This window comes from Halichoeres trimaculatus, unplaced genomic scaffold, assembly GCF_033239565.1.
Source record: "Halichoeres trimaculatus isolate MK-OKI-2021-1 unplaced genomic scaffold, fHalTri1.1 fHalTri1_scaffold_11, whole genome shotgun sequence".
NCBI classification, from domain to species: domain Eukaryota; kingdom Metazoa; phylum Chordata; class Actinopteri; order Labriformes; family Labridae; genus Halichoeres; species Halichoeres trimaculatus.
This window is the reverse complement of record NW_027437189.1, coordinates 21,572,725-21,585,410: the sequence shown is the minus strand read 5'-3', so window position 1 is coordinate 21,585,410 and position 12,686 is coordinate 21,572,725. Positions and strand designations below refer to the sequence as shown.

The following is a 12,686-nucleotide window of genomic DNA, read 5'->3' as shown; positions in this document are numbered from 1 at the left end:
GAGAAAGTTAACGTGTTACGTGAAATGACTGAAAAACAACAACGTAATCACTATTAGTTTTACTGAAAATCCTCAGAATGCAGTGGTAGAAAATATATAATTAGCTAAAGCCTCTTTGTTGCTCTATGGTACATCTTCTGTTACATTTTTGCAGTTAATATTTTATTTTTAAATGTGTAATCCCTTGAATGATTAACTTTTAATATCATTTAACACAAATAGCCCAATGAGTGAAATAATTGGATAGAGAAGCTTTAGAGCAAAGATTAAAAAAGAGATCAATAAAAAAGAAAATATTCTCAAATAAGTGTAATGTACTTGAGTTACTTGACTATTATACCGACAAAAATGATTAAAAAATCTCTGAAACGGTCATCTTCAAACGTCTGACTGGACATTCAATATTTTATTTTACTTCCAAAGAAGCAGAGATCTCAAATGCCGTCAAAGACCAAAGACTTGTCGAACTGTCACCTCTCGCGAGACTTTACGATGTGTTGCAAGCGGGGTGAAATCTCGGGGCTGTCTGAAAGCTGAGTGAGGAGGAACAAACAGCGTGAAGATTTAAAACGTGCATTCAACAGACGGTCCCTCTGCAGGATTTCGAAAGTAGACGGGCCTTAACTTCCCACCAATATAAGTTCTCCAACAAGAGGAAACGCTTATTTTGGGATTTCCTTTTGGTAACTTGGTCAAAGTTTGACGCAGACTGCACGACTCGGAGTAACGTTACCAACTTCGGAGCAGAAAGTCGGTGGTCGGCTGTTGCTTCTGCAGGAATGTCGCAGAAAGAAAGACCCCACTTTTATCGGCAAGACGTCAACAAGACGATATGGGAAGTCCCGGAGCGTTACCAGAACTTATCTCCGGTCGGGTCTGGTGCCTACGGATCCGTGTGGTATATGACTTTTTCTCTCTCATTAGTTTGTGAGTTCGTGTGTTTAGCCTAGTCACCTAAGTTAACCTCCATTCATTTAGCGGCCTGCGCTGCAGATGCTAAAGTTAGGTTAGCTCGTCAGGATTGTTGGCTAGCAAGGTGGAGACATAATATGCTCTAAGACAAGAAAACCTGTTGACTTATTATCTGTTATCCACCTGCGAAAAGCTGCAACTCACTGATTAAATTATTTGCATGAGACGAACTTTGGAAACTGATTACTTAGAAAAAAAAAACACTAGAGCAAACTGAAAAGAAGAATTAAAATCGTTTTCTATTGTTAAAAAGTACTTACGTCTACATTTAATCAGTGGACAAAATAATTGAACTTTCGACTTTTAAAATGGTATTTAACGTCTCGGATAATGTGCATGCACGTCCAGTTTGTAAATGTTGACTCGAGTGTCATCTGGAGAAATTTTGGAGGTGGATTTTTAAATTATAATTATTTTTCACTATTATTGAATCACAGCAATAAGACTGCTTTAAGAATTAGTAAAATATTTGGTGTTTTCTCAGTTATATTTGAAACACGTGGTATTTATTCTTCCGAACAGTTACCTCATGGCTAACCTGACTGCATGTTTTTAAAGGGTCGTTGAACTAAATTCTTACAGTAGGGTTGTGTTAACTATTATTGTTAATGTTGATACGTGTCTAAGAGTGATCAGCTGAGATGGACTAATAAATTAACATTTTAGATGTAATAGTGTATTGAATGATACAGGGAACACAAAATAAGTAACAATTAAAGAGGACTAACTGTTTCCTGGTTATATAATTCAGGGATTGTATGCACAAACTCATTTTTTTATGATAGTTTGCTCGTAATGTAAGTTTTACACTTGCTGCACACATCCACTAAGTTTTGTGACTTCTCTCCAAGAAGAGAAAAAAAAAACAATAACCCCAGGAAAGAAAGAATGACATGAAATAAGGACATTTTCATAGAAGATACATTTTCATTAACTGTGCCATTTTGACTATTTATGTTGACTTCTTTAGAAATCTCTGCTTATTGGTTGGATTTCCTCATTGCTACTTCCTGCCAGAAGCATAAGCTCTGACAGAATAGACTCTGACTGGTGATTAAATGGGTTGTGCAGATACTATCTAGGACACAACATGGTCGGCCGTTCATTTGATTTGGTGGGCAGATGTTTGTTTTGCAAATGAAAGCGGACAGCTGCGCTGTTGCTGTGTTGCTGGGCAATATGATAATCTGTTGCTGGTCAGATTACTGTCCGCTTGCCAATGCAATGGCTGCTGTTGTTTTTTTTCCCAAACAGTACACAGGCTCCTATTGTCAGTGTTTACTTGATGAACTCTACCTAAGTTAGTGTATTTGACTGACTGGTTTATTTAGGCTGGACCAACAAAGCTTGATTCAGCAACGTATGGGTTGGACATAATTGACCTGAAGTTATAGCAGGACTCATAAAATTAGGTAATATATGTTTAGTTCGTGAAGTGAAAACTGTGAATCTTAATCAAAGCAGTGGAAGTTTTGTAATATTTTATCTTATTGCAACATAACTACTGACATGTTTAAAATCTGGGCTTTAAAGAAGCTCTGTTTTTAATGACTTTGAGATGTTCTTGAAATTTTTGTGAAGATAATCTATATCTGAGGATTTCTTTTTCCATAAGGAAGTGTACATTTAAAGAAATGGAAATGGACACAAAGAGAGAAACATCATTTTTTTAACTGATTGGTCAATATAGATTACATAATTTTGTTTATGTATGTCAGTTTTGGATTGCACTGTTGTAGGGGTCCTAGCTTTCAGTCCTAATGGCTGTGCACTGATGGTGAGTGTAGTAAGGTAAGCTGGACAGAAGGAAGTGTTTGGGTTAGAGACACTCCGCTATTGGAGTGTGGAACAGACTGCAGGTCTGTTCCCAATCTGCTGAAGGATGACTTTTTCTGCTGATGTCGCCTTTTTCTCCAGCCATGAGCAGCTCTTACTGCACCTCGTTGGGTCTGAGAGCACACTCAGCCCATTCTGCACTAAAACATTTTTTCCACATGTGCACAAAAAAGAAATATGAAGCTTGCTTTTCATCAAAGTTTCATGTCTAGTTCCAGCTATGCAATTTTTTTTACCACATGCAAGTGCCATAGCCCATGCAAACAAAAGCAGCTGTCTATGAGTAGATTTGAGGTCTAAGATTGTTATTACTGCTAAGATTAAAGCTTACATGTTTTTCTTTGACTTTCACAGCTCTGCATATGATGTGAAGACTGGTTTAAAGGTAGCGGTGAAGAAGCTCTCCAGGCCATTTCAGTCCATCATCCACGCTAAAAGGACTTACAGAGAGCTGCGGTTGCTGAAGCACATGAAACATGAAAATGTGAGTCACCTTGTTTCTGTTCTGTGTTTTATCTGGTGGTGAACAACAAACAGAACAGAGCAACTCAATGATGTGCCTGCTCTGCAAAAAAATCTGCTGTTTGATCCAGATTTGAAAAGATCTCTGCAATGTAAATGTGACTGTTTTGTATTTCCACAGGTGATTGGCCTCCTAGATGTGTTCTCCCCGACTATTAGTCTGAAGGAATTCACTGATGTGTAAGTTGTTGTTGTTTTTCATAGAAAACTCCACATCCCATCTTGCCCTTTGCCCTTGAGCTCGGGATTACTGCTGCGTAATCTTTGCATCATTGAAGAACAGTATTCAGCAAACTGCAGCCTTCAGTTTCTCAGAAACAGACAATCCTAACTGTGGCTGGGAAACACCTGGACTCTGGCCAGCTGACTAAACACACTGGAACATTTCTTAGACTGTCCACCCTGTTCACTCCCTGCCTGTAACAGGCTTAATTTCAGCAGCAGCTTCCCTCCTTTGCTTCCTGATTTCTGGCTTCATGAAACACATGAACTTTTCTAACAAACAGGTAGTTGATGTTTGTTGAAAGTTGCTAAAAATGGGAAGTAGACTGCGAGACAATGACTCACTCCTCAGACAACAGGCTGCCTCCCCTGAATAAGGAATGTCTCTTCTCTACACATGTTGAGTAACTTGTATTGAGATCAAATTGTAGCAGATTTTAGTTGACACCCTACAGAAGAATGTGCCTCAACTCAATTCTTCACATCATATTTCTCCAACACATTTAGAATAAAAACCTGCACCACGTGATCTAATTTAACCCAAGGAGCTTTTTATCATCACTAAATACTAAGAAAATATGTGCACTTCCTCTTACAATCCAGAAACTTTGAGTTTTGTGGCTTGGAGACATAGCTTCCCTTATCTTGAAAGTCAGGAAATCTGCAGTGAAAAAGAACATGTTGCACATTGAAGGGTCAGATAGTGGCTACTTGATACATTGTTGCTGGATTTAAAGACCTGTGCATACGCAAACCCACTTCATTGATTTAAACTGACAGTGTCTGAGTTTGTTGAGAGATGGTTGTTCACTGCATGTGTGATATTAACTGTGTGAAATTACATCTCTGCTCGTTCCCCTTGAGGTCAATGTTCATTTTAGTTTCTCTGAAAGCCAGTGCAGAGCTGATGCACATAAATATGATGAAAGTCCAAGTATAACCTTGTCTGGCTGCTCCAGAGTGTTAGTTGTTAAAGTATCTTGATTTGCTTTGTAAGTGAAAGCACGTCAACAAAAGTGGCCCAGCTCTGCTTGAAACACAGGAGTTCTTCCGTCTCTGCCACATTTGCTGTCTCAAGCCCCTGATCTTGAGCAGGTTGTTTTTGTTGTGGTCATGGCTGACTGTTGGGTTTCCTGAACTCTGGGGTTTCCCAACAGGTGATAAGTTACGTCACATAATGAAGTCGTGCTTCTGAAAACATTTGCATGAGTGGTACGAGGAATATATGAATACAATAGACCTTTGCTCCTCTTTTGCTCCTTGACACTGGAGACCCCCGAGGCTACATTAGATTTTACTCGTGATGAAAAACAGTCGTGACTGAACTGTCTGCAAGAGAATTGCATAATCAGTAACCTGTACTTTGTTTTTAAGAAGGAAGTAGAGTGCAAGTAAGTAATATTTCTCAGGTTGTACTGTTTTGTTTTCAAAGCTTTCTTTAGCACCCTGTCACAAGCTGATATATTTGCATTATTATTAGTGCTGGGCAAGTTAACGTGTTATTTTTGCGTTAACCCGTCAATCTATTAACGCCGTTGAATATTTTATCGCACATTAGTGCATGTTGCTCACATGCTTTTATTTTGTAAATGTCTGTTGCTGACCGCAGTGGAACCGGAAGTGAAATTGGCGGAAAAACACGATGAGTAACCAAAACAAGCATGTAGAAGAGGGGCAACGCCACGGAACTTAAAGGCGCTCGCCGCTTAGTGTAACGGCGTGCCAGACATAAACAAACGCAGGTAGTCTGCCAGGACGAAGAGACACGATGAGAACTAGAGCCTTATTTAGCGGTGTTTTTGCGTGAAAGTAACGCGCTGAAAATTCTCTTAATAAAGCAAGAATGCAGACCGATATCAGAGTTTTTCGGTGGGAGTCCGTTTATTTGTGTTTTTGGTAAAGTAAAAATGGCCCCGTCTGAGTGCAGAGGAAACGGCAGAGGAGCAGGGAGTGGGTGTTTGGTGCGAGCTCCCTGAGCTTCTGCTGCACAAAAACACTGCTGTAGGGGTAATTTCTGCCCTAAACCTTGTGATAGGACCCAACTTGTTCCATCCCGGAGTATCACTTTAATGCCCTGACAGTGGCAATAAGCTTTAATTTTGTATTTACATTTTGTAAATTTGATTTGCACTAAATATGTGATTTAACTATTACTGTATAACAAGTACTGATTTAGTGTTTGCATGACAGATGTTATGGCACTTTCACAATGCAATTAATTATGATTAATCAGGGAAATCATGCGATTAATTACAATTAAAAGTTTCAATCGTTGCCCAGCCCTAATTATTATATTTTAAAAATTGAATATTAATCTGCGTGGAACATTATTTGTTGTACTTTTGCTGAGTTTGCTTTCAAAAAAGGAGAGCAATCCACCCCAAGAAGGTAATATAAGGTCACACATGTAGGTTATGTGAGACTGACAGAAAGGAAAAATGGACTGATACAGAGAAAGAAAGAATTAAGGAGTTTGAATGGGGTGAAAAGTTTTTCTTTGTCACATAGAAAAAAAATGCTGAGTCATAGATTGTCTGAGTGAGTTATGGCTCCCTTTATCTGCACATCTGCTAGAACATTGTAAATGTTCTGCTGTATGATACCAAGGAAAAATCCCAGCTATGCAGGTGCTGTAAGTGTGGTTCCCCTCGGCTCTATAAATACGGACTGAGTCACAGCTCTGTGTAGAGGCTCCTTAGCGCTCCTGTCTCTATAGGAGAGAGAAAACAGAGGTCACTATTTATATCCCTTTTTTTCCAAGGCGGTGAACTTTGGAGAGTGTCTGTGTCCCTGTGGGCTGCTGAGAACGAGTTCAAGCGTAACCAGGTGCTATTTTAAGGCCTGGCTCTTTGGGCTGTGTGTGAATAGAAGAGTATTCATGAAATTGGCTGTTGAGCTGCAGACTGTCAAAGCAGCACATGGCTCCATGTGTTTGGGCTGCAGGGCTGCCACTTTGATATCCTGCGCTTTCTTCCTTGCATTCATGTTGTTAGGGCATTAAAGAACGACTCTGGGATTAGATTTGAATTATCCTCTGATGCAGTCCCATTAAGCCCATTTATCCGTGTGTATGTGTTGTTAAATTACATTCCATTTGTGAAGGGCTTGGCCTCTCAGTGCCTTTAGAGAGAGCAGCGAGAGTCCAGAGACGTAGTAGCTAAACCGGTTTGAGCTCACATAGCTGTATGGAAAATTAGATTCTGGCTGCATCTAACTCTCGTTGAAATTGTAGGAAGTACAAATATGTTTCCCTCTGTCTGTCTGGTTATCTGGAAAACATACCCTCAATCATTTGTCTTTTTTTAAACTCCTGCCTTCAACAGGTATCTTGTGACTCACCTAATGGGGGCCGATCTCAACAACATAGTGAAATGTCAGAAGCTCACAGACGACCACGTGCAGTTCCTCATATACCAGATTCTCAGAGGGTTAAAGGTGAGGTTATTAAAGGAATAGTTTGTCATTTTGGGATTTAGATGAGAAGATTGATTCCACTTTTATATCTGTATATAGACTTTGCAGCCTGTTTATACCCTTGTTAGAACAGGACCACAGGACGTCACTGCTCCAGGTCAAGAAATATTTTTGAAGATTACCTTCTGTGATTATGCTTTGTGTTTATACTAAAGCTAAGATCAGGCAGAGACAGGAAAGGTCTGTCCTTATGTCTCTGGTTTTAACCTGAAGCTAAGCTCAGCTAAGCTAAATCAAACTGTCTCCAGTCTGAACAGACGGATGTGAAAGGGGTATTGATTTTCTCATCTAACTCTGCACATTGATCTTGTTAATAGAACATTTTTGAACTAATAATGTTATTAAATTATCCTCATCTCTGTCTCCCCCCAGTACATCCACTCAGCTGACATCATACACAGAGTAAGTGCTGTGCTTAATTTGACTCATGTCACCTGAATAAAAGGAACTGTGTCAGGGTTTATGGCATCTTCCACTCGGTGGAGTGTAGCCTGAGCCCTGTGCACACACTCAACGAGAGAGAAGCCATAAACAGGAACTAAAGTGTTACACAGAGATTAGGATGTAATGTTTTTATCGCATTGTAAACACAGAAGAGACAGATTGTTTTTTTGTCATGCATGGTTTCCTAAAATGTAATTAAAGTTTTAGTGCTTGCTGCATTTATGATCATTACCCCAGCTCACGGTCTGTCTCACTTTCCTTCAGGATTTGAAGCCTAGTAATCTGGCAGTGAATGAAGATTGTGAGCTCAAGGTCTGTCTACTCATTTCAAGCATTGTTATTCCAGGAGTCCAGGATGTGACTGTTATTTAAACTGCCTTTTTGCTCTTCTGTCGCTCACAGATTTTGGACTTTGGCCTGGCGCGACACACTGATGATGAGATGACGGGTTATGTGGCCACTCGCTGGTATCGTGCCCCAGAGATCATGTTGAACTGGATGCATTACAACATGACAGGTAGATGATTAAAAAAACTCTTGTTGCAACCATAACGTCACATTAGGAGTTTTATTTAAAGTGAGTCTTAATGTTTGTGTCCTTGTCCTCTGTTTTTTCAGTGGATATTTGGTCAGTTGGCTGCATAATGGCAGAACTCCTCACTGGAAGAACTCTGTTCCCTGGCACTGACCGTATCCTTTCTATTAAAGTACAGAACATACTGATCTCTCATAGCTGCTGACATTTCATTTGCATAACAAATCAAACAGGTTACACATGTGCTGGCAATGTTGTGGAAGTACTTATTTCTCCTTTTTTTCAGCAGCAGACTATCAGAATCTGATCTGCAGTGCTTATCTTTTCTTTCCTCTCTGATAACCTCCTTTTTTTTTCTTCCAACAAGATGCTGCCAGAGGCATTTGGCTATTAAAAATGTATCACTGATAGTACCTGTTCCCTCTCTCCCCTCTGGCTTGACATGCCCTTTCGCTGCAATGTTTCCACTGGCGTGCTTCAACCCCTCCTTCACAGTCAGTATGCATCGATAGCTTTGATCCATTTTCTCCCTGCACATCTGGCACTCACTGCAACTGTGCTCAAGATTTGATTCATCTTTTTCTCCTCCCGCCAGTTTTTAGCCTAACAGCTGAGCTTTTATATATATAAAGAGCACAACTGGGCTTTCTGCTCCCTCCACCACTGCTGGCTTAATACTCGACATTCTCTTCTTTAACCAAAGCCCTTTTTTCTGCATCTAATGTTTGAAAACAAAGCAGATCTGAAGTCCTATTTTATATGACATGATTTGAAAGTAAAGTTGAAGGCTAGCTGGTCAGACTACAGTTTCTTCCTCACCCATCATCTGGTCTTCCTTTACCGTCGCTGGTAGACATTGATCAGTTGAAGCTTATCATGATGCTCGTCGGAACCCCAGGGCCTGAGCTCTTGATGAAAATATCTTCAGAGTCTGTGAGTTCACAAAGTTATGCAAGGATTTTCTCTAACCCATTTTCTGCTCCAAACATGTCTCTGCTGTGCATTAAGTTTGTGAATCTACTGCCTAACTGAAGGCATGTTTTCTACCCTGATGCTTTGTGGATTTGGAAGTTGCTTTCATTCCCTTAAATGACACTAATTTGCTCGTATATGCCACAGTGATCAAACTCCGTCTTCCACTAATGTTTAATGCACTGTGCTGTGTTGTGTCTTTCCACTAAATGTGCCAATCCCTTCTTTAATTTTTTGTGTCACATGTTGCTTCAAAGCCTGAAGTTTGCTTTTCAACATAACATTGTTGTGCATCCAAAATAGAATCACACAGTGTTAGGTTGAGAAGCGGCTTCTTAACCAGCTCTGCTCTGTCGCTATACTCCCCTTGACACGAGTTTCATAGATATAAACCAGCTTCAGCAGATAATGCGTCTGACAGGAACACCCCCAGCATCTCTAATAAGCAGGATGCCCAGCCATGAGGTGAGAAGGATCCACATGTGCTTACTCCACACTGGACTGCAGAGTGGGTTGGGAGGACATGGAAGAGACTTAAAACAAAAAAAAGCTTTTGCCGTAGTTTACTAAAGCTATTCCATGTATTATCTCAAACTTGTACAAAAGAAATTACATTTTCTTTGTAAAGCATAACGTGCGAGTCTTCTTTGAAGCCAAGGTAGATTTATGTTACCAGTTTATTTTGGTTGTCTTTGGTTTTATTAAGGCATTTAAAATCTCAGCACTGTTATTTTGCAGTGAACCTAAACGCTGAGGTTAGGTGTTATCTGATTATGAATGTAGCAGCTTAGCCTCAAGGGGGGTTCAGTAAGCAATTGAAGATTTTAGTTTTCTGCAGTAGTCAATGTAATTCCTTGCTTTCTAATACACTTGCTGCATGTAGTTGTAACAGTAATTACAAAAAGTGCATCTAAGCTTGTGTAGTTGAAGCATTTTGTGATTTTTTCATTTTGCTGGAGATGTGTTAAAGAGCTAAAACATGCACATGTAGTGGCCAGTCTTATTTTGATGTCTGTTAGTCATAACTAATGTTTTCTGTGTGAAAGATGGCTTGCTCTGTGATTTTCTTTCTGTTTAGTTGCACATTTCTTGACACTTAATTCTTCCAACATGTTTGTCATGGTATGCAACTATTTTCTCTCAATTATCAGAAAACAGATTTAGTCTGCAACCAAACAGTAACCTTTTGCCAGGACCGCACCACTTTAAAATTAATTATAACTGATGGCTTAATCTATTTTGTAGTGACAAGAAAACTGTGATAACTTGATGTTCTGCAGCATGTCCAAGCTGTTCATCACACATCTGCTGCAAGCTGCACTTAGCTAAAGAAAACCAGAAAACCAAATTAAAAAAATACACAATCTGAACGTATCTCTCCAATAATTACAGAAAATTTGTCTTTCTTTTGATTAATCACTATTACTTCTCTTTATGGTCAGTCACAGGGGGAGCCTTATACTGTAAACTGCTTTTGGTGTAGTGTTTGGTGTAGTTGTGCATGAGAGCACAACTGTTTTGGTGTGTTGGAACACAAAATAAGGGTGAACGATGAGTTTTTCTGCGCACTCTGCAGCAACAAAAACACAGAGCATATACAACATATACATATACAACACAGGGCTTTATCTTTAAATGTTAATCTGTGGTCTCTGAAGTACTCAGAGTGCCCTGTACAGAAATGAAACTACTATCTTTAGAGGGAGATGGTGATGTAGTCAGAACGCAGACATTATTGGATGCAGGTGGCGATATGTAACAGAATTAGTAGTGTGTAAATGTTGGATCATTATGAAAGAGGTGGTGCAGAATGTGGGCAACATGTTGCTACTTGTAGAACATGAAATTTGTTTTACTGTTTTTCTTTTCTCAGGCCAGGAACTACATCAGCTCCCTGCCACAGATGCCCAAGAGGAACTTTGCTGACGTTTTCATCGGTGCTAACCCACAAGGTAATGCCAGAAAAAAGAAATGCAGGCCTTCTTGAAAATATAAGCTGGTTCCTTTTAAAGCCTAGGTTTTTCCTTTCTTCTTTCACATTGTAACTTTGGTCTCTCTGCATGACATCAACAAGATCTTGGGTGCATTATAGACAGTTTGGGTTTTATTGGATATTTTTGTATTCACAGCTGTGGACCTCCTAGAAAAAATGCTGGTTTTGGACACAGATAAGCGGATAACAGCAGCCGAAGCTCTTGCTCATCCCTACTTCGCCCAGTACCATGACCCAGATGATGAGCCTGAAGCTGAGCCTTACGACCAGAGCTTTGAAAGCCGTGATCTAGAGATTGAGGAGTGGAAAAGTATGTCATTTTTCTTAAAGAGGGGAAAATTACAGACTGAATAGTTTTGTTTACCTTTTTATCTCCAAAAACTGAATGTAAACATACTTCACTACCAGTGTACTATAATCTGTAAATATTTTTTTTTTGTCTTGCAGGGTTGACCTATGAGGAGGTGTGCAGTTTTGAGCCACCTATTTTTGATGAGGACGACATGGAGTAAAGAGCGCCACAATGACCCCAGCCGCCAATAATTTCATACAACCTTGAACAAGTGCATTAGTGTAAAACTCTTAGACACGTTTTTCTTAGAGTGCCAACCTGCTGTACTCAGTCTTTATTAACCAAGACAATATCGTCCATCATTGGCTCTTGTTAGGAGATTGTTACCAGCATAGACAGAGCAAGAGCTCGACCAATTCTCATTATTCTTATTTATGAACCACTAACATTGATGGCCCTTTGCTGGGAAATATCACTTCTTGCCAATGGCTGAAAGAATTTTTTATTCTTCAGATTTTTTAGATTTTGAATTTGATGCCTTGTCACTGTGACAATAAGATGCTGAATCGCCTGGACCTTTTGCTGTGTTAAATTTTCTATTGAGTAACTTATGAATAAGCTTTTGTTGTCAGTCAGTTGAAATAGGAATATGCTAGTGTACCACTTACACTGCCAAGCTTTCACACACAGCACTGGATCACACGTCCTGTTCCTGTATTCAAAAAGAGGCGACTTTGAAGGGTTTCTCATTAGTGACAGAAGTAGATTAAATGTTAAAGTATCTGACAATTTGAAAGTAGTGTCTGATCTTGAGGCTAGTTCACAGAGTTTCACATGCTCGCGATTATTTGGATATCTTAGATACTCTGTAAAACTCTTGTGGTTACATAGAAAAACCTGAGCCTGCTTTGAGAAAAGTGTGATTTATCAAGACACTCAAGAACTAGGAAAGAATCTTCATGGGCACAGGCTCTGTTTAAAGTATGTAAATATCTGTGCCATATTTTTTTAAACTTCTGAGTTATTGTGGTTACATGATGAAGCAATCACTTTTAGTGTTGTCCATAAATTAAATCGTTTGTGTGCGTTTGCGAGAGTGTGTTGTTGGTTTACATGAATTTTAAGTGTCATGCTATAATCTTCAGTTGAAATACTTATGTGTAAAAGAGGGATTTTAGATGTATTTATGCTTTGTGGAGGTGGTATTTATAGACATCAATCAACAGATCGCTTCATCTATGTTCAGTCCAGCAGACTAACTACTACTTCAGTCCCTTGTTTAACAAAATAAAGATGTATTTTTAAGACTATGTTTTTCCCCTGTTTTTATTTTTCCAAATATGTAACACAGCACTGAAAATTCTAGTTGACTGGTTCACTTGTAAATAACTCAGTGAATTAAAGTGAAAGATGAGCTACACATG

The 12,686-nt window shown here is 39.3% G+C and overlaps 1 protein-coding gene across 2 annotated transcripts; it reads left to right on the top strand.

The window, feature by feature from the left end:
- Positions 1–496: 496 nt before the first annotated feature.
- On the top strand, positions 497–12,243 carry mapk14a (mitogen-activated protein kinase 14a). 2 transcript variants are annotated; one of them, XM_074681577.1, is made up of 12 exons: positions 497–898; positions 3,163–3,292; positions 3,452–3,510; positions 6,876–6,987; positions 7,399–7,428; positions 7,735–7,782; positions 7,873–7,987; positions 8,089–8,160; positions 8,859–8,938; positions 10,851–10,929; positions 11,107–11,280; positions 11,418–12,243. In XM_074681577.1, the coding sequence occupies exons 1-12, from the start codon at positions 780–782 to the stop codon at positions 11,480–11,482; spliced, it is 1,083 nt and encodes a 360-aa protein (XP_074537678.1). In that variant the 5' UTR covers positions 497–779; the 3' UTR covers positions 11,483–12,243. The 2 variants fall into 2 exon arrangements, with proteins under 2 accessions (XP_074537678.1, XP_074537677.1); XM_074681576.1 differs by lacking the exon at positions 8,859–8,938 and adding an exon at positions 9,363–9,442 and having other exon boundaries at positions 498–898.
- Positions 12,244–12,686: the final 443 nt, after the last annotated feature.